We start from the raw sequence: 18,870 nt of genomic DNA on the forward strand, positions 1-18,870 counted from the left end.
GAATGGTGACCAGTGTCAGAAATTCAACAAAAATAAATCAATAAAAAATACCCCTGAAATTCAAAATGTGGGGGCAAACAATGCCTTTGTAAAGAATGTAGCATCTGATATAATTCTTAATATTCTATTATAGACTTAGCTACACATATTATGCATAATATAAAATATAAATTAATATTGATTTAATTCTCAGGGTAAGAGGTAATAAACTCTCGATTTGTATGAATAATTTGTATCAATGAACTGATTAAATTGAAGTATTTCATATAAATGGAAGAGACACAGTGGGGGAATCACTAAGAATAAATTGCGCTCTGTAAAAGTGCCAGTTATATACATGCGCTGTCTGCACAATTCACTAAAGGAATTACGCAGATCAGGCAACAACACAAACGCGGTCACATTGTGAGCCGATTCTGAGCGCTATATAGCAAAGGATGCAGCAGACCACCATTATCTGACACACTTCCTTGCATCCTTGACATCTTTTATCCAGACACCAGAATCATCTTTTACATGCCGCAGGTGCGCTTTACACTGCACATCTGGATATATGCAAGGTTATTAGGGATGCTCCATTCAGGATTTTTATAGCCGATACCGATCACCAATCATCTTGTCACCTCATCGGCCGATCCCGATACGATCCCGATCATTTCACCTTTTATCAGGATCTCTGTCGTAACTGGCTATATATAAGCTTTCTGCACACACTCTCTGTTAATTAAATTTTCCTCTTCCCTGTGATGTCACTTTGGCTAGTTTTTCTGACAAAAAAGTTTAAAAGTTTAAAAGGCTTATTAAAAAGCTTTAAAAAAAAAAAAAAAAAAATATATATATATATATATATATATATATATATATATATATATATATATATATATATATATATATATATATATATAAGACTTTAAAACAGGTATAGGCTAACAAAATATTCTCTATATTAAGATAGATAGCCCTATAAAAAAAAATTAAGCTTTGTGTCAAACTGAAGACAAGCTAAACTTAATGTCACATTTTGGCTATTGATTCATTGTCATTATTTCATATAATTACAGTGTTCCTTATTTGATTTCTATTTTATTTATTGCATTATATTTAACTTGGTAACTTAATGTTGTATAAAGAATTATTTTATTTATAAATTCCTTCCATGCCCATTCATTTAGATGGATGATTGTATTAACAGTTAATTTTTTACTTGTTGCTGCTTGAACTTTAATGAGGGGAACACATGCTCTCTCATGAGATGAAAGGAAAGCAGAGTAAGAGCGCATGTTTCTGGACTCTACAGGTGTTACTATTGTTAATGCTGTTAAATCGGGAGATATTTAATAAAGATGTTTGAATTACACCACATCTTGTAACTCGCATTATTACTGAGATGCCTATGCCCAGCGGAGACTGAGAAGCTACCACCATGAATGATAATAAGGACCGTTTCACAGCTCGCACTGTTCTCACTTTGCATTGTCGTGTGTGAAACACACAGTACACATACTTTTCATATTCGCCATACCTCTCCCACTGCATCATTCTTAACTGCTAAATCAAGTTTGTTGTCTTACAACACTATGCCAGTATTCCAACAGTCCGTGATGCTATGACAGTGCTGCTGAAGTCTTAAAGGTGCCGCACGTCTTTTGCAACATGAGCCATCGGTTTATGCCATTGGCCAAATTACAGATCACTGATCGAGTCATAGGATGTGAATATCGGCCGATACCAATCAGTGGCTGATCGATCAGAACATCCCTACAGGTTATATCACTCTTCTCCATCATTTGATCATTATTTGATGAATTACCGCTGATATGATTGTGAGAAAATGTACACAAACATCTCTTTTAAATAAAATTCATTTTACCGCCTGCTTTCATCTGATGGTATTAGAGTGAAGTAAATTGTACTGGGCAATTTTTGTGAATAAAGTGCAATCTATACTAAGCCTAATTTATACAGAAAGGAGGTAGGCATGTAACGATACACAAATTTCACTATATGATACAATATAATGCAAAGCCTCACTATATGATATGATACAAAAAAAAAAAACAAACAAAAAAAACAGTGCCCACAAATGTTTCGCTCAAACATATTCAAGGATTCAGCATAAATGTCTTTTAAATCATAAATGACACAAAGTAACAAAAAGTAGAGCTCTATTATAAAGTAACTTAAACAGAACTGCATTTATTTTGTTTGATTGTAATGAGGAAAAACTCATATGAACTCACAATTTTCATGTTTTTCTTGAGAAAAATTAGTTTGTCAACACTCATCATTTATATTTGTATAGCACTTTTCACAATACACATCGTTTCAAAGCAGCTTTATAGAATATCATGCCTTAATATCAGTGGTCGAAAGAGTACTGATTTGTTTTTTTTTTACTTAAGTAAAAGTACTGCTACTGAAAATTAACTTGAGTACAAGTACTGAGAAATATTATGACTCAAGTAAGAGTAAATAGGTAGTTTACTGAAAATCTAAGTAATTACGCTACGTTACTTTATGAAAATTATATTATATATAGTATATACGCTTCTTTTTTTAGAACACAAAGACATTTTTGTTCTTGAAGAAACTTATGCTTCCTTTCACCAATGTTGCATTAAATTGATCAAAAATGATTATTTTAAGTGGTATTTATTCCATCGTTTCTTTACCTGTGATGGCAAACATATACTGTGTCACCTATTCCTTACAAAAGAATTCTCAAGAAAATTTTCATATTATTAGAACAATTGAAAATGGTTGCACTACCATGCGGAAATCACAATACAGTGTTTTTTTTTTCCCCCATTTGCTGAGGTATTGAGTTCTTACAAGTTGCTTTACACCTGCAAGTCAAATTTTGGTTTTAAAAATAGGCAAATAGAAACACATTTCTCCTGAAATTAAATTTTCTCCTAAAGTCTATTGTTTTAGAGAGATAAAGGCTATTCCATGCATTACTGTTTTGAAAAAATTATCTCTAACCACTATAGAGAGGGAAGTGGACGGTCAGATGCACATAAGTAAATCACAGTCTCTAGTTTGAGAAACAGACTCCTCATAGGTCCTAAACTAGCAGCTTCTAAATGCCAAAGACCTGCATTGCTGCAAGAGGATTCTTGGACAAATAGAACATTTTAAGAATACAAAATGTATTTAAATAGAAATAGCCATTTGTAACATTCAAAATGTCTCTAAATTGTCTCTAAACTACATAATGTGCATTGTGACTGAAACATATTCCTATATCAGGTTTATTCTCATTCACGTATGTCCAAGTATTTTGGCTATTAAATTAACATACAGTGCAAAACTAATATAATGCAATATCATAGAGGAGGACATTTATCCTCTATGATATTGTAGCAATTATCCAGATATGGAATAAGATTATTAAGCAAACTGTCATCAACTCCTACATGCCAACTGAATAAAATAAGGCAAAAATTAACATTTCACACTGTGTTTAGTGAGATATATGATTGATTCAAACACTAAAAGTGGTTGTTCTGTATATGTATTATTGTATTGCAATTGTAATAATAAAGTCTTAATTAACATCATGGTTATTTAACATATTGAGATATTATTATTAAGTAAATTGTAGCATTTTGTGATTTCTCATACCTTCTTTATATAACATCCATCCCTTGCGCATTTTTGGCCTCTAGCAGGTGAGACAGGGCAGGTAAGTACAATACAGTACCATAAGCAAGAGTGTTACTCGCTAGGACAGTTTATTTTGAACAAGAGGGGCAAACAGTTATGGAATTTAATGTGGGAGTACAATACTGAACTGATGTGGATTGATAGAAGTGGAGAGCCCATCTGTGCACACAATGGTGCGTGGAACCGGACGGCAGGAAAAAAATTATGTTCAGTGAAAATTCAAAAGAAGATTGCAATGTATGTAATTGTAACTATATCAGATATTATTAATAAAACATGGGAACTCATTGAATTTCTGGGATATTTTTGTAAGATTCTGTGGCATTTTTGCTCCGAGTCCCTGTTAATTTCTGACACTATTGGCATTGTATCTTTTTAAGGTATATAAAAAGTTTGTTTTAGACATATAGTAGCAAGTAAACAAGATATCCCCACATATATGTCAAACTACATTGTGTTAATGTTTGACACAGTTAAAACATTGCCTACCTTAAAACAAGTGAAGTTTGATCAGTGGTTAAACGTGTTCAGACGGTTCCCTCATACCTGAATGAATGGCTCCTTTCCAGAATAAAATGAAATATGCAGAAAATCACAGTATTACAGTTCTTGTATAGTGACATGGCAGAAAGTCTTGGAGAAGCTAGAGAAGAGAGGACACTGGCAGAGGTTTATGCGAGATGCTGTGCTCACGATGCTGTGCCCTGCGTGCTTCAGTCGTGCCACACACAGCGCATTTTAGTTTATAAACAGATTTAGCGCTTATAACTTCCTTTTTCCCATAAATTCAGAAATATTATGTTTTTTTTTTTTTTTTTGTACTTTGTAATTGTGGTGAAAAATAACTATAGTGAAGTTGAATACTTCATTTTTAATCAACTCAAGTAAAAGTACTATTATTTATTTATACTTAAAATTTTTTTTGAAAAATGTGAAAGTTACTCAGGTACTGTAACTAGAGTAGATGTAATTAGTTACTTTCCACCTCTGCTTAATGTCTTAAAGCCCCCACAGAGCAAGCTAAAGTGACTGTAGCAAAGAAAAAGTCCTTTCAATGTTATTTAGAGGTGAAAAAAAAAAAAAAACTAGAGAGGAACCTGACCTTTGGTTTTACGCTATATGTACATTTTTCCAATATTATTTAGCGGCTTGAGCAAAAGGTGCAACTTTGCTGCTGCTGTGTTTCTGCATAGCAAATCCACCTATATGCATCAGCACCGCCTCTCCGGGCTCTCAATGATACAATATTATTTTGCACCCCTAAAAGGAGGCGTGTTTGTGTGGAAAGGAATGACAATTACTTAATTAAAATACTGAAGACGCAGCACTGATTGTGCCTGCTTAAATTAGATTGCAGGTGGTTAGTGAAGAGAATGCAGGTTTTTGTGCCGAAATACCCCACACAAAAGAGGCTCAACTGTTTAGTGAAATTCACTCCAGTTTGTTTTAAATGGTGTCATTCTGCCTAACAGCTTCTTTTATGTTCCATGGAAGAAAGTCATACCAGTCTGGAACAACATCAGGGTGAGTAAATGGTGTCATTTTTTGGGGTGATTTATCCCTTTAACATCTTGAATTATTGAAGTCAACTGATTAACTTAAACGGTTCTTGTTTGTCAACACCATTAATAAATATGGGTTTGCTGACTAACCTCGCCTCACCTCCCCACCCACCCCAAAGAATCTGCCAAAAGTTGTCAACTAGTATATATTTCATCATTGACGCAACACTCCTCTCGTTCTATCTGAAAGCTGAATAACTTATTACTAACAAACAAACAAAGAACTCAGATATGCTGTTGGCAACTGCAGCACTGTAGAATACGTGTACAGGCCAGTTTCCAAAGCGTGTCACTGAGTGCCTCATTGGCATGAGTCATGCGTCACAATTCAGCACGGGCAGTACCTTAGTGTGGTTTCCCCTGCTGTTTGCAAATAGATCTCTGAACAATGCTGTAACATATTGGCTTCCATCGGCACACATGTGGGATCGATACTTTTCCTTGCAGACATCTTTCCACAAAGAAAAAAACAGACGCTGTTTTTGCACGCAAAACATGCATTAACAAATCTTTTTCATTCTTTTTCTCCCCTTTTTTCTGAGTGTGTGTGTGCCAGAGAGTCACTCCTCAGCACATCAACTTCTGTCACAAATAGGTGAAAAGGCTAATCCTCCATTCTCGGGGAGGATAGAAATGATAAACATTTACAAAAAGGGAATTACATAGGGATGAAAACCTTATTCTATGAAAATATTTGATGATAGGAATCAAGACTGTGGTGTTGTGTTTTCCTGCCTCCAGATCTGCCCAAACAGCAAAATAAAATGTTATATAATGTCCTGTTTCACTCGTCTATATTGAATGAGGTTTACAAAACGTCTCGGTTACGTACGTGACCTCGGTTCCCTGTGACGAAGGGAATGAGACATTGCGTAGCTACGCATATGGGAGTGCCTTCTTACACGACCTAGTTGAAACCTCTCTACAATAACGGCAATATTCTAATATTGGCTATGGTGTTTGATCCCCGCCTGTTTTGGCGTGAAACTGTCCGCTATAAAAACAGGTGCACAAACACCATTTCCTCAGAATTTCTGACTGAGAACAAGGAGCGCATCGCTCGTGCCTCAAAAACTCTTGTAGTGCGGCTTGCATTCACAATGTCTCATTCCCTTCATCTCAGGGAAACGTGGTTTCGTACGTAACTGACACATTCCCTTACGACTCAGTACACTTGACATTGCATAGCTATGCATCTGGGGAACAGAATCCCATCACGCCGCACTACACGACATAACTTCCCAGAGAGGAAACATGGTGCCACAGTCTTGTGGGACCGTGACCGACATGAGTATGCTGCAGTGAGTGATCCTCATGTTGGCCAGGAGGAGAGCACTCATAACGAATATATATGAACTATAGTCATATAGTATGAATTAACTCCTTATGAACCCAGTTGGGAATGGAGTTTATTTATAATGAAAGTGCTTGTGACTTTATGGTAATTTAGAACAGCCTGAATGCAGGCGGTTGTGCAAATGATGGGGAGCCGTACTTAAAGGGGAGGGCATAAGTATATATGTATTTGGCCAATGAATAGCAAGTGCTCTAAACAGAGAGGACTTGTGAAGAAAGAGATGTTACGTCTAGGTTGTAAAACCTTGCGAATGTGTTTTGAGAGGACCATCCTGCTGCAAAACATATGTCTTGTAAGGACACACCATTCATCCATGCCCATGAGGAGGCCATGCCTCTAGTTGAGTGTGCTTTAACACCAATTGGGCAAGTCTTACCCTGCGACTCATAAGCCAGGGTAATTGCATCGACAATCCAGTGAGAGAGCCTTTGCTTGGAGATGGACATTCCTTTTGTGCGTCCTCCATAGCATATAAAGAGCTGATCAGACAGTCTGAACTGGCAACGTATGCATGTAGTGCCCACACAGGGCATAACAAATGATTGTTCCTCAGCCGAATTAAATGGAGGAGGGAAGAAGGCCTGAAGGTGAACCACCTGTACTTTGAAGGGCATGGTTAGGACCTTGGGTGCATAGCCTTTCCTGGGTTTGACAGTGGCTCTTGAAAGACCGGGGCCAAACTCTAGACATGAATTGTCGACTGATAGTGCATGCAGGTCACCTACCCATTTTACTGAGGCCAGAGCCAGCAGTAGTGTGGTCTTAACGGAGAGCATGCACAATTCAACAGAGTCCAAAGGCTCAAAGGGGGACCCTGTGAGAGCTTTTAGGACTAAAGTTAAGTCCCAAGTCGGGACTGTAGCCAGCCAAGGTGGGTTTAATCATCTTGCACCTTTAAGGAACTTTATGATTAAATCATGCTTGCCTATAGAGGTGCCGGCTTCATGTGTGTGATACGCAGATATAGTTGCCACATACACTTTGAGCATGGATGGGGTGAGTCCTGCGTCTATTCGCTCTTGAAGAAACATTAGAATTTAATGTATGGGGCAGTTTAGTTCCTTGCCATGTAATAGACACCAATCAGTGAACACCTTCCATTTTAGCACATAGAAGCGTCTCGTGGATGGTGCTCTGGCCTGTAAAATGGTGTTAATGAATGAACGTGTCAATTCTGGCATAATGCAGGTTCCACAGCTGGGGCTGGGGATGCCAGATTGTGCCTTGTGCCTGAGAGAGGAGATCCTTCCTCAGTGGTATTTCCCATGGTAAGCTGTACAGCATTTCTGGAAACCATGGCTGGTTGGGCCATTTCGGTGCAACTAATAGAACCGTTTCCTTGTCCTCTCGGACTTTGCATATGTGAATAAGGCATACCAGGGGAAATGCATATTGCGCCATTGCATTCATTCCCAGCGGGGCTTGGGACTTCGAATACCAGGGGGGACAGTGGGCACTCTCCACTGAGGCAAATAAACTGATTTCTGCTTTGCCAAATATTTCCCAAATCCTCAGTACAGTTTGAGGATTAAGTCTCCATTCGTCTGGTATCACCCCTTGATGTGACAGTAGGTTCGCGTCGTAATTCAGGTGGTCTGGGACATATGTCGCTCTCAGGAAGAGGAGATGATGCTCGCTCCATAGGAGGAGGCGATGCGTCTGAGGCAAATAGATAAATTTTTGCTTTGCCAAATTTTTCCCAAATCCTCAGTACAGTTTAAACAAGTTTCCTGAATTCTGCCTTGGTGGTTTATATATCCCACAACTGTCATGTTGTCTGAGCGAACCAGGACATAACAGTTTGCTATTTCTGACTGAAAATCCTTTAAGGCTAGAAATACAGCTGATAGCTTTTGGCGCCACTTGACAACATGCCCCAGCGCGACACCTTGCTGGTAAAACGTAGGAGCTGTCCATGGTGCTATAGCAGCTATACAGTGGTGGGATACAGCTTATAGGTGGGATGCCTCCGCCATAAATCCCAATGCTTTCTGAAACAGCTTCAGTGGAAGTGTTCTCCCCAGTTTGATCTGAGACAGACACTGTAGAATGGCTGAAGCAGTAAGTCTCTGTGCTGGCATAACAAAGCTTCTGATTGCACCAGTAAGAGCAAATCATCAAGGTAGTTCAAGATCAAATCAAATCACTTTTATTGTCACACAACCATATGCACAAGTTCAACAGTGGGTGAAAGTCTTGGGTGCAGTTCCGAGCAACATAGCAGTCATGACACATATACCAATTTACAATAAACATCAGATTTACACAACACAATTTGCAAAATTAATATACACATAATTACACAACACAATAATAACATACAATGTACAGCATACAATACACACCATATAGAATACACATACACATAATATAGAATACACATACAATAAAAATAGTATATAAAGTATATATAAAATATACAGTAGGTTGTATTGTACTGTATTGACATAGTCGGTTGATAGTCAGTTGCCAGTGTGTTGTTAAGAGAGAATATAATTAATGAAAGTCCATTGTGTTTGATCAAGAGTTCAAAAGTCTGATTGCTTGGGGGAAGAAGCTGTCATGGAGTCGGCTGGTGCAGGTCCTGATGCTGCGATACCACCTGCCTGATGGTAGCAGTGAGAGCAGCCCATGGCTTAGGTGGCTGGAGTCTCTGATGAACCTCCGAGCTTTTTTCACACACCGCCTGGTATATATGTCCTGGAGGGAGGGAAGCTCACCTCCGATGATGTGTCTGGCACTTCGCACCACCCTTTGCAGGGCTTTGCGATTGTGGGCATTGCTGTTGCTGTAACAGGCAGTGATGCAGCCAGTCAAGATGCTCTCTACAGTGCTGGTGTAGAACCATGTGAGGTTGTGGTGGTTCATTCCAAACTTCCTCAGCCGTCTCAGGAAGAAGAGGTGCTGATGAGCCTTCTTCACATTGGCCTCAGTGTGGACAGACCATGTGAGTTCCTCTGTGATGTGGACACCGAGGAACTTGAAGCTGCTGACTCTCTCCACTGGTGCTCCACTGATGGTGATGGGGCTGTGTTCTCTGTCTTTTCTCCTGAAGTCCACCACAAGCTCCTTGGTCTTGCTGACGTTGAGGAAGAGGATGTGCTCCTGACACCAGTATGTCAGAGTGTGCACCTCCTCTCTGTAGGCTGTTTCATCATTGTCAGTGATCAGAACTACCACCGTCATATCATCAGCAAACTTAATGATGGCATTGGAGCTGTGTGTTGCCATACAGTCATGTGTGTACAAGGAATACAAGAGTGGGATGAGAACACAGCCCTGTGGGGCTCCAGTGTTGAGGGTCAGTGATGAGGAGATGTTGCTGCCCATTCTAACCACCTGGCATCTGCTTGACAGGAAGTCCAGGATCCAGCTGCACAGCGAGCTGTTTAAGCCCAGAGCTTCACATAAAGCTTGGAGGGCACTATGGTGTTGAATGCTGAGCTGTAGTCTACAAACAGCATTCTCACATAAGTGTTCCTTTTTTCCAGGTAGGAGAGAGCAGTGTGTAGTGTAGATGCAATGGCATCATCAAAGGAGTGGTTGTTGCGGTAAGCAAACTACAATGGGTCCAGTGAGGCAGGCAGCACAGAGCAGATGTAATCTCTGATTAGCCTCTCAAAGCATTTGCTGATGATGGGGGTCAGAGCAACAGGATGCCAGTCATTTAAGCAAGTGATTTTGGATTGCTTTGGTACAGGCACAATGGTGGACATTTTGAAGCATGTGGAGACTACAAACAAGGAGATGGAAAGGTTGAAAATGTCCGTAAAAACACCAACCCGTTGGTTCGTGCATGCTCTGATGACACAGCCCAGAATGCCGTCTGGACCTGCAGCTTTATGGATATTCACCCATGGGAAGGATCGGGTTACATTCGCTACAGAGACGGAAAGTGAACTAACCTCTGTAGCTTCGGCCACAAGAGCTCTCTCCGCGAGGAAATGAGCATAAAAAGTATTTAGGTCATCCGGGAGAGAGGCAGCAGTGTTCACGGCGGAGTTTTTATTCCCTTTGTAGTCCGTGATGATATTAATTCCCTGCCACATGCTTCTAGAGTCGGTGGTGTTGAACTGTCCTTCAATCTTGTCCCTGTACTGGTGTTTGGCTGCTCTGATAGTTTTGCGGAGGGCATAACTGGCTTGTTTATGCTCCTCTGCGTTCCCGGTATTAAAAGCGGAGGTCCGTGCATTAAGCAGGAATTCGAATTGAGGAATTCGAAGTCCGGTTTTCAGTGTGCAATTGCAGAACCAATGTCCAAACGTATTTGTCTATCATATACAATAAGGCAGACAACATCCAAGACAAAAAACATAACAACTGTAAACAAAACAAACAAAAAACTGCAATGTTGTGTCGGAGCTTACAACGCAGCAGCCATACTCGGTGCCATTTTGAGTCAGATGCGTACACTGCTCAGTCTCAGAGGGGCGAGAACCGCATCGATGCACTTTGTGAATGTGTGAGGAGCCAGAGACAGTCCGAAGGGCAGGACTTTGAATTGATACGCTGTTCCCTTGAACGCAAATCTCAAAAACATCTTGTGATGTCGTACAATTTGGATATGAAAGGACGCATCCTTCAGATCTATTGACGCAAACCAATCACGTGGGCATGCATGTGATAAGATCCGTTTCTGAGTAATCATTTTGAATGGGTGCTTTATGAGTGCGTGATTTAAATGTCTCAGGTCCAGTATTGGCAGAAGTCCGCCATCTTTCTTTGGGACAAGAAAATAATGGCTGTAAAACCCTTTTTGTGCTTGACAATTTGGCACAATCTCTATTGCGTTTTTCACGATGAGATTGTGTATTTCGGCTCGTAACACTGGCGCATCTTCAGACGAAACCGTGGAAGACAGAACACCATTGAAATGGGGTGGCCGGCGTGCAAATTGTGTCGTAAAACCATGTTTAATCATTTTTTGCACCCATTTTGAAATACCCGTTAGGGCTCGCCACGCATCCACGTAATGGGACAGAGGGCAATTTGATTTGCTCACTGTATATGATGTGACACTCACTATAGGAGAGCGGTTGCGCATAATGTGTGTACTTTGAAGAGGAAATGGCTCTTTTTTGAGAATGTGTGAGCATCTCGTGCAATTGCAACGAATGCTGTATTCTTTTTTGCACTTATTGCATTTTTTATTGCATTTATTTGAGGGCAAGACACAGAAACAACATTTTGAACAATAATGTGAACAACAATATTCCTTTCCCTACAAACAGTAGTGGGGAGATGGGGAACAGTGTTTTGTGTCTCCAATCGAGCCTTTTTTAGAGCAGACCCGGAGGGAACCGTGGGCTCTGCTTTCCGCTTCAAAGGGTTGTGATACACAGGTGCCGGTGAGGCAGCAGGTATGGGGCTTTTAGTCGGGTGCTGGCTCGAAACAGAGGGAGGGCAAATCGGCTGTGATATACTCCATTTGGGCATACAGTGTCTCATGGCCACAGTGACTGCTGCTGAGTCGCGACGTAACGCACAGCAAACTTTATTTACAGAGCTGCCAAAGATGCTGGCTGGAGTCACTGGAGCATCAAACAGAAGGTCTTTTTCCTTATCACTCATTTCTGTGAGGGTCAGCCATATTTGTCGATCCAGAACTGCCAGTTTGCCCATGGACTTGCCGATAGCCTGTGCAGTGACTTTTGTGGCATGCAGCGCTAAGTCTGTAGCGGTGCGGAGCTCTATGAATATCTCTGGATCGAAGCCGTGTTTGTCTTGAAATACCTGGAGCACCGCCATTGCGTGGAGTGCTGATCCAGTTTGTCCTGCCGCTGTATAAGCTTTTCCCACCAGTGCGGACATTTGTCAACAAGGTTTGCAAGGATGTATGGGGCGTGATTTCCACGGCCTGTTACTCGATGGGCAGAGGTGTGCCACTACCGTATCCTCCACAGGGGGTAGATGAGCGTAACTGTTTTCTTCTCCATGATCCACATTAAAGAGGATGGCGTCACTGTGCAAGCACGCCGAGAAGGGCATGCGCCAGGACTTAAACAGTTTGTTATGAACTTCGGGGAAGAATGGGGCAGATCTGCGGGACACTGCCGTTTGAAGGCGTCTGGACTACAGGAACCATTCATCGAGGCGAGACTGTTCATGTTTGTCTGGGGGAGACCACTCAAGGTGAAGCTCTTTGACCGGCCTTGTAAGGAAGCAGAGCAACTCCCTGTCAGTGGCGCATGCACATTCCTCTCCCTCGCTGGGGGGAGGGTCGGCAACATCATCCACTGACCAGCGAGAGACATGACATCATCATTATTATCCCCAGCGTCAGAACCGCTGCACGAGACCTGGCCGCCTGCTCTTTCAGAAGGCCGGAGATCGTCTCGCACATAGTGTATCAGAAAACATGTGCTTTGTAGAGATTGAGAGGCTCGTGGGGCGTGTGCCGTCATAAGGACCACCTCAAAGTCATCCTGCTCGACCTTGCGGCCCTGTTGTGCCTCCTCGTGTGAATCCTTGAGTATCACAGAAGAGGTGGGTGGTAGGGCGCATGAGGCTGAATCATCCCTCAGAACGAGGGTGATTTATGAGCAAAGCGTCTTGAGACTCATGTCTTCACAGTGATGGCAGTCTGTCTCCATGAGAGCTGTCTCTGCGTGGGCGCGGCCCAGATAGTAAACACAGCTCTCATGCTGATCTGATGACGGGATGTGTCTCTCGCACTAGGAACACTTACGGAACGACATCTTTAAAAAGATGCGAACACATAAGTGAATCTTTTAGATATATAAATATATAAATTAATATACAATATACAATTGCTTTGTAGGGATACACGAACCCTGCCGAAGCACTGCAGGGAATCAGGATGCTGAGGCCCGTTCACCAGCAAGCGTCAACCGGTGAGGCAATGTGATGGTCGCCAGAGCACTGCAGGGGAACGGAGAATTCCCGCGAAGATTCCGCCCACTGACTCACGTATATATCGACGGCGAAGGTAGAGGGCTTCTAGATAAGAGATGATAGCTGTCTTGAAAGAAGAAATTCTGAGGAAATGGTGTTTGTGCACCTGTTTTTATAGCAGACAGTTTCGTGCCAAAACAGGTGGGGCTCAAACACCATAGCCAATATTAGAATATTGACGTTATTGTAGAGAGGCTTCAACTAGATAGTGTAATAAGGCACTCCCATATGCATAGCTACGCAATGTCAAGTGTACTGAGTCGTAAGGGAACATAATTTACCTTATGTTTTATTGAATATTCCAGAGGGCAATATAATTCACTCCAATTAATTCACACCTGGTATGTGTGTTTGCAATCAAATCCAGGACCTCTGCAAGCATACCAAGCCTTTGAATTTTTACATACTGCACTTTACTCTTACAATCACTCAGGATCATAATTGTATCTCTTTTTTTTATATGTTTTCAAATTAAGTGTTTTACTGTGAATACACTGAAGGTGATACAAAGAGATCAAGATTATTTTCATGGGTCATAAATACCTGGGATCAAATCCATTAATTATGTATTTCCAGCACTGATCAGTCAGCTGCCACCACCCCAACATTAGTTGAGCAAGAAAATGTAAAAAGGTTGATCAAGAATATAGGCAGTAATGTTTTGCCAGGAGAATTATTTATTTATTTATTTTTTGCCATCAGACCACAGAAAATACATGCTTAACAAATCACTTGTCAGTAATGATTAGTTAATCAAGCCAACACATAGCATGGTAAGTTCATTAAGATTCCCTACTGGGACTTTCCTCTCTGACGAAATTCCTACAACAACAGATGAACAGGAAGTTCTCCATCAGCCTTCACAATGGGAAGCCATACCACACTACCAATATGAAAATCAATCTGATGAGCTACTGTCATTGGGTGCAGCTACATCCAAAATACATACATCAGTGTAGATACTGCTGATGAGATGCTGCACAGAGCATAAGTACATTTTAACCCTCCTATGGTCTTCATTCATTTTTAACTGGAATCACTTTTGCTGATTTAATACAAATTGTTTCCTTTATCTAAGCGACACAAGACATGGTGACTTTTCTTCCACTTGCCATCTGAACATACAACAAATATTGGGCATGATTCGATAAGTCTAAGTGTTTGTAAAAAAAAAAGAGGCACCTTTTGTCTTTGTGGTCAAAATTGACCAAACATTGAAAATAAATGGGAAACAGAGAATTGTTTTTTTTTTTTCGATCTGTCAAATACAATCAATAAATCAAACTCAATGCAGAAAAACACACACAGAAATTAACGGGTGGGACTATAAAACATCCGGAGTGCAAAACATACACACCCACTTATACACACACACACACGTTGATATGGCTATCCTTATGAGGACTCTCCATAGACAAAATTATTTTTATACTGTACGAACTGTAGATTCTATCCCCTAAACCTAAACCTAATCCTCACAAAAAACTTTCTGCATTTTTACCTTTTCAAAAAAACATTGTTTAATATGTTTTTTAAGCGATTTGAATTGTGGGGACACTAGAAATGTCCTCATAAACCACATTTATAGCATAATACCCTTGTAAAAACCAGTTTGTAAACTAAAAAAATGTCCTCAAAAGTTGTGCGGACTGTCTCACAAGGGACATTAAAACCAGTGCAAAAAATCCATCTACAAGATACATGCCATCATAACTACACAATGCCACGGATGCATGAATGCATAAAGACATCATTCTTTACTGTTCTTAATTGTTTACTGTTTGTTCTTTTTATGCATTTATTGTTGTTCATGATTGCTGTTCACCTAACTGACTTGAAAATGTTTGCATTTTTTTATTTTGTTGCTATAGACAGTTTGAAATTGCAAAATGTTTACTCTAATTCTTCTGTTTTGTATTCTAATTTAATTTTCACAATTTTGCAGTTCATTTCTCTTAACTGCAAAAACTGACACTTCAAATAAATTTTAAATGCTGAACTTTGAGAAATAATACTTTGATAATGTCTAAATATATATCCAAATGCATTACTTGTGATAAAATCTAAAATTAGGTTACAACAAGCAATCAGACTACACAGTAGGGCTGCATAGAACACTGCAGCCATCTACGGGCCTTTATTGCCACAACATGATTTTCAAGTCATGTTATTTATATTTTGTTCACCAGATGGCAGCAATCTGCCACCAGTTTAAGGCACATTCTCATAATTCTTCATGTTTCAAATGATAGAAGTGTAGGTTTTTATTGTACTAAAGTTTCGTAAATTAGCTTATTTGCATTTGCAAAATATAGAAATATAAAATAAAATGGAGAAATTTACATGCAAATAAGATCAAAATAGCATAAAATCCCAAAGAAGTGCATAATTCTATTATTATTACTTCAGAGAAGAAGAAATTGTATCATTATCATTATCATCATCATCATCATCATCATCATCATCATAAAAAATAAAAAAAAGTGTTACACCTTTGCTCTTTTCAGTCAAAAATGACTGGGAGGACCAAAGGTTTGGGTCATTTATAAAGACCACAGGAGTGTTAAAGACAGTAATGTCATTAAGTTGAATATCTCGGTGTAATATTTTATCTCTTATATAGACGTGCACACATTTTCACAACTCAGCACTTTTTTGATGATAGAAGACTTAAGTGAATAGTGAATAATGACTTTAAGAACATTATATGTGCTCCACCTTTAAAGGGATAGTTCACCCAAAATTGAAAATTCTCTCATTATTTACTCACCCTCATGCCATCACAGATGTGTTTTTAGACTTTTTAAGATTTTTAGAAGAATATCTCAGCACTGTAGGTCCATACAATGCAATTTAATTTTGGCCAGAACTTTGAAGGTTTAAATGTTATCCATAAGACTCCAGTGGACTCTATTTTTGAGTAAACTATTCCTTTAAAGGAAAAGTGGTGTTCTAATAATCATTCATATCCAATAATGATATTCTATTCCAAGCTCTCTTGGAATGTTCAAATCAACAGAGAAATAAGTGAAAACTCCAAAGGTAGAAATGTAACACGTCAAAGCATTGACATAATAGATTTTGGAGTACACAGCTTATAATTAGGGCTCAGGGAGTGTGAACACTTACTCTGGTAATGCCCTTCGTATGATTGAGTGTCGTTGTCGGTACACGTCCAGTTTTGATAGACAGCTGCAGGAAGTGTGATTTGCAAAGCTTATGGTAACTGGCTTGGTCCCTTGCTTGACAGGAACTGTAATTTCAAACAGCTGTAGAATAAAAAGGAAAAAATGACACATTTTCAATTAAAATCCCAATAAGTTGCAGACTGATTGATGAAAGATGTGAAACTAAATGTTAATATTACTTAAACTTTAAGGCTTTCTGTGCTGCATGTCAGAGTGACAAGAGTCATGAATGGTTTATGTCTAATGGTGTTCAGCAAAAAATAAAAAAAATAAAAATAATTGTGTGTTTCATCAAACAAAATGGTAATGCAAAAATGGGGAACTTGTGCAAGAAAACTTGCAAGGCAGGCAAATATTGTTAGACCAATAAATCAAAACTTCCTCCAACTATGGGGAAATGTTCCATGACGTTTATGTTGAATTTGCAATCATGAGTGGTTGTAACAGGAGTGTGATGCTAAATGGCCACATACTTGCAGAATTGAACCCTTTCTGGTTGTTTTTATTAAGATTAACATTTTTATTGATTCATAGAGATGACAAAGAAAAACAAAACATATATACAATGAATCAACATTTAACTCCCACTACTACCCCTCCCCCTCCCTAATCAACTACCCTACCACGACCCCCAACGAACATCCCCATGGTCTCACATAAGTACACACACAAAAATATTAAATAAATAAAGAAATTATATATATAATCATAAACATCTAAAACTACGCCTCTCTCTCCACAGTCCCTCCCTGAGAGTCCCCCAAAAACATCAAATAATTGCCCCATTTCCCATCAAATGAATCCCAGATACCCAGCCTTCTACACCACACCTCCGTGAAAGCTGCAACCCTCCCCATCTCCACGCACCACTCCCGAAATGAGGGCGCTCCAGCCGACTTCCATCCCCTTAAAACAATCTGCCTGCCAGTCATAACACTGGTCAGGACCCAATTTTTTGTGTATTAATCTCCTATATCGATGACCACCCCATCGCCCAAAACACAGAGTCTGGGGCAAATCGAAACCCGAGTGCCCAACACGCCACACACAAAACTCTGAAACTTCAACCAAAATACCTGGATCTCAGCAAACCACCAAAAAACATGGGCCATGTCTCCATCATCTGATTGGCATCGCCAGCAGGTGGGTGTGTCTTTAAGACCAAGCCTATACAATCTAGAGGTGGTCCAACAGAATCTATGTAAAATCTTGAATTGCATAAGGCACACCCTTGCATCTCTAGATACAGACTTGACATTTTTTAGAATCCTAGCCCACACTCCCTCCTCCAGTACCAAGTTTAAATCTTTCTCCCATAATCTCTTGATAGAAGTTGAAGCTCCGTTCCTCAGACTCTGCAATATCAGAGAGTAATACACTGATGCCTCATGACCTTTTCCAAAAGCAGTAATCACCACGCCCAGAGTATCTGCCACTTTACTGGGGTGTATACTACTCCCAAAAATAGTACAAAGCAGATGGCACAGCTGTAAATATCTAAAGAACTGAGATCTGGGAATCCCAAAATGTTGAACCAAATTTTCAAAGGATCTCAACACTCCACTCTCATATTGGTCACCGAGCATATTAACCTCCATCACAATCCACTCTGACCAGCAGAAAGGGGACTTATTAATACATAATTCTGGGTTCAGCCATATGCTCGAAGCAACATTTAAATAAATGTCCGAATTAAACTCTCTGGACACTTTTGTCCATACCGAGTGCAAATGCGAGATAACGGGGTGTAACTTAACTTCTCCGGCTAGTTTGATAGAAAGGCTTTGCAATGGTGAAATAGGGGCAAGAAATTCCTGTTCAATACAAAACCAGGGAGGGGCTCTCTCAGGTGGAAGCGACCAATAAGCCAAATGTCTGAGACTGAATGCATAATAATAAAACAAAAGCTTGGCCTAGCCCACCTTTGTCAATCAGCCTATGTAACTTATTGAAATGTAATCTGCGACGCTTACCATTCCAAATGAAGGACTTCGCTATGCTATCAAACTGCTTGAAATAAGAGAGGGGGACATCCACAGGGAGAGACTGTAGCAGGGAGTTGAATTTTGGAATACAATTAATTTTAATAACATTACCCTTCCCAATCATAGATAAATGTAATGAAGCCCGCCTGCCCACATCGCTCGAAAACATTTTTATTAAGGGGTCAAAATGAACT

General features: G+C 39.9%; 1 protein-coding gene across 2 annotated transcripts in view; it reads right to left on the reverse strand.

The window, feature by feature from the left end:
- The window catches only part of LOC127445445 (vascular endothelial growth factor C-like), a 91,199-nt gene that overhangs the window by 23,587 nt on the left and 48,742 nt on the right, over positions 1 to 18,870 (reverse strand). For both annotated transcript variants that reach the window (XM_051705526.1, XM_051705525.1), the window contains exon 4: positions 16,633 to 16,772. In XM_051705526.1, coding sequence (XP_051561486.1) covers positions 16,633 to 16,772 — 140 coding nt within the window. The remainder of the gene's footprint in view (positions 1 to 16,632; positions 16,773 to 18,870) is intronic.

Source organism: Myxocyprinus asiaticus, chromosome 8 (genome assembly GCF_019703515.2).
Source record: "Myxocyprinus asiaticus isolate MX2 ecotype Aquarium Trade chromosome 8, UBuf_Myxa_2, whole genome shotgun sequence".
NCBI lineage: Eukaryota > Metazoa > Chordata > Actinopteri > Cypriniformes > Catostomidae > Myxocyprinus > Myxocyprinus asiaticus.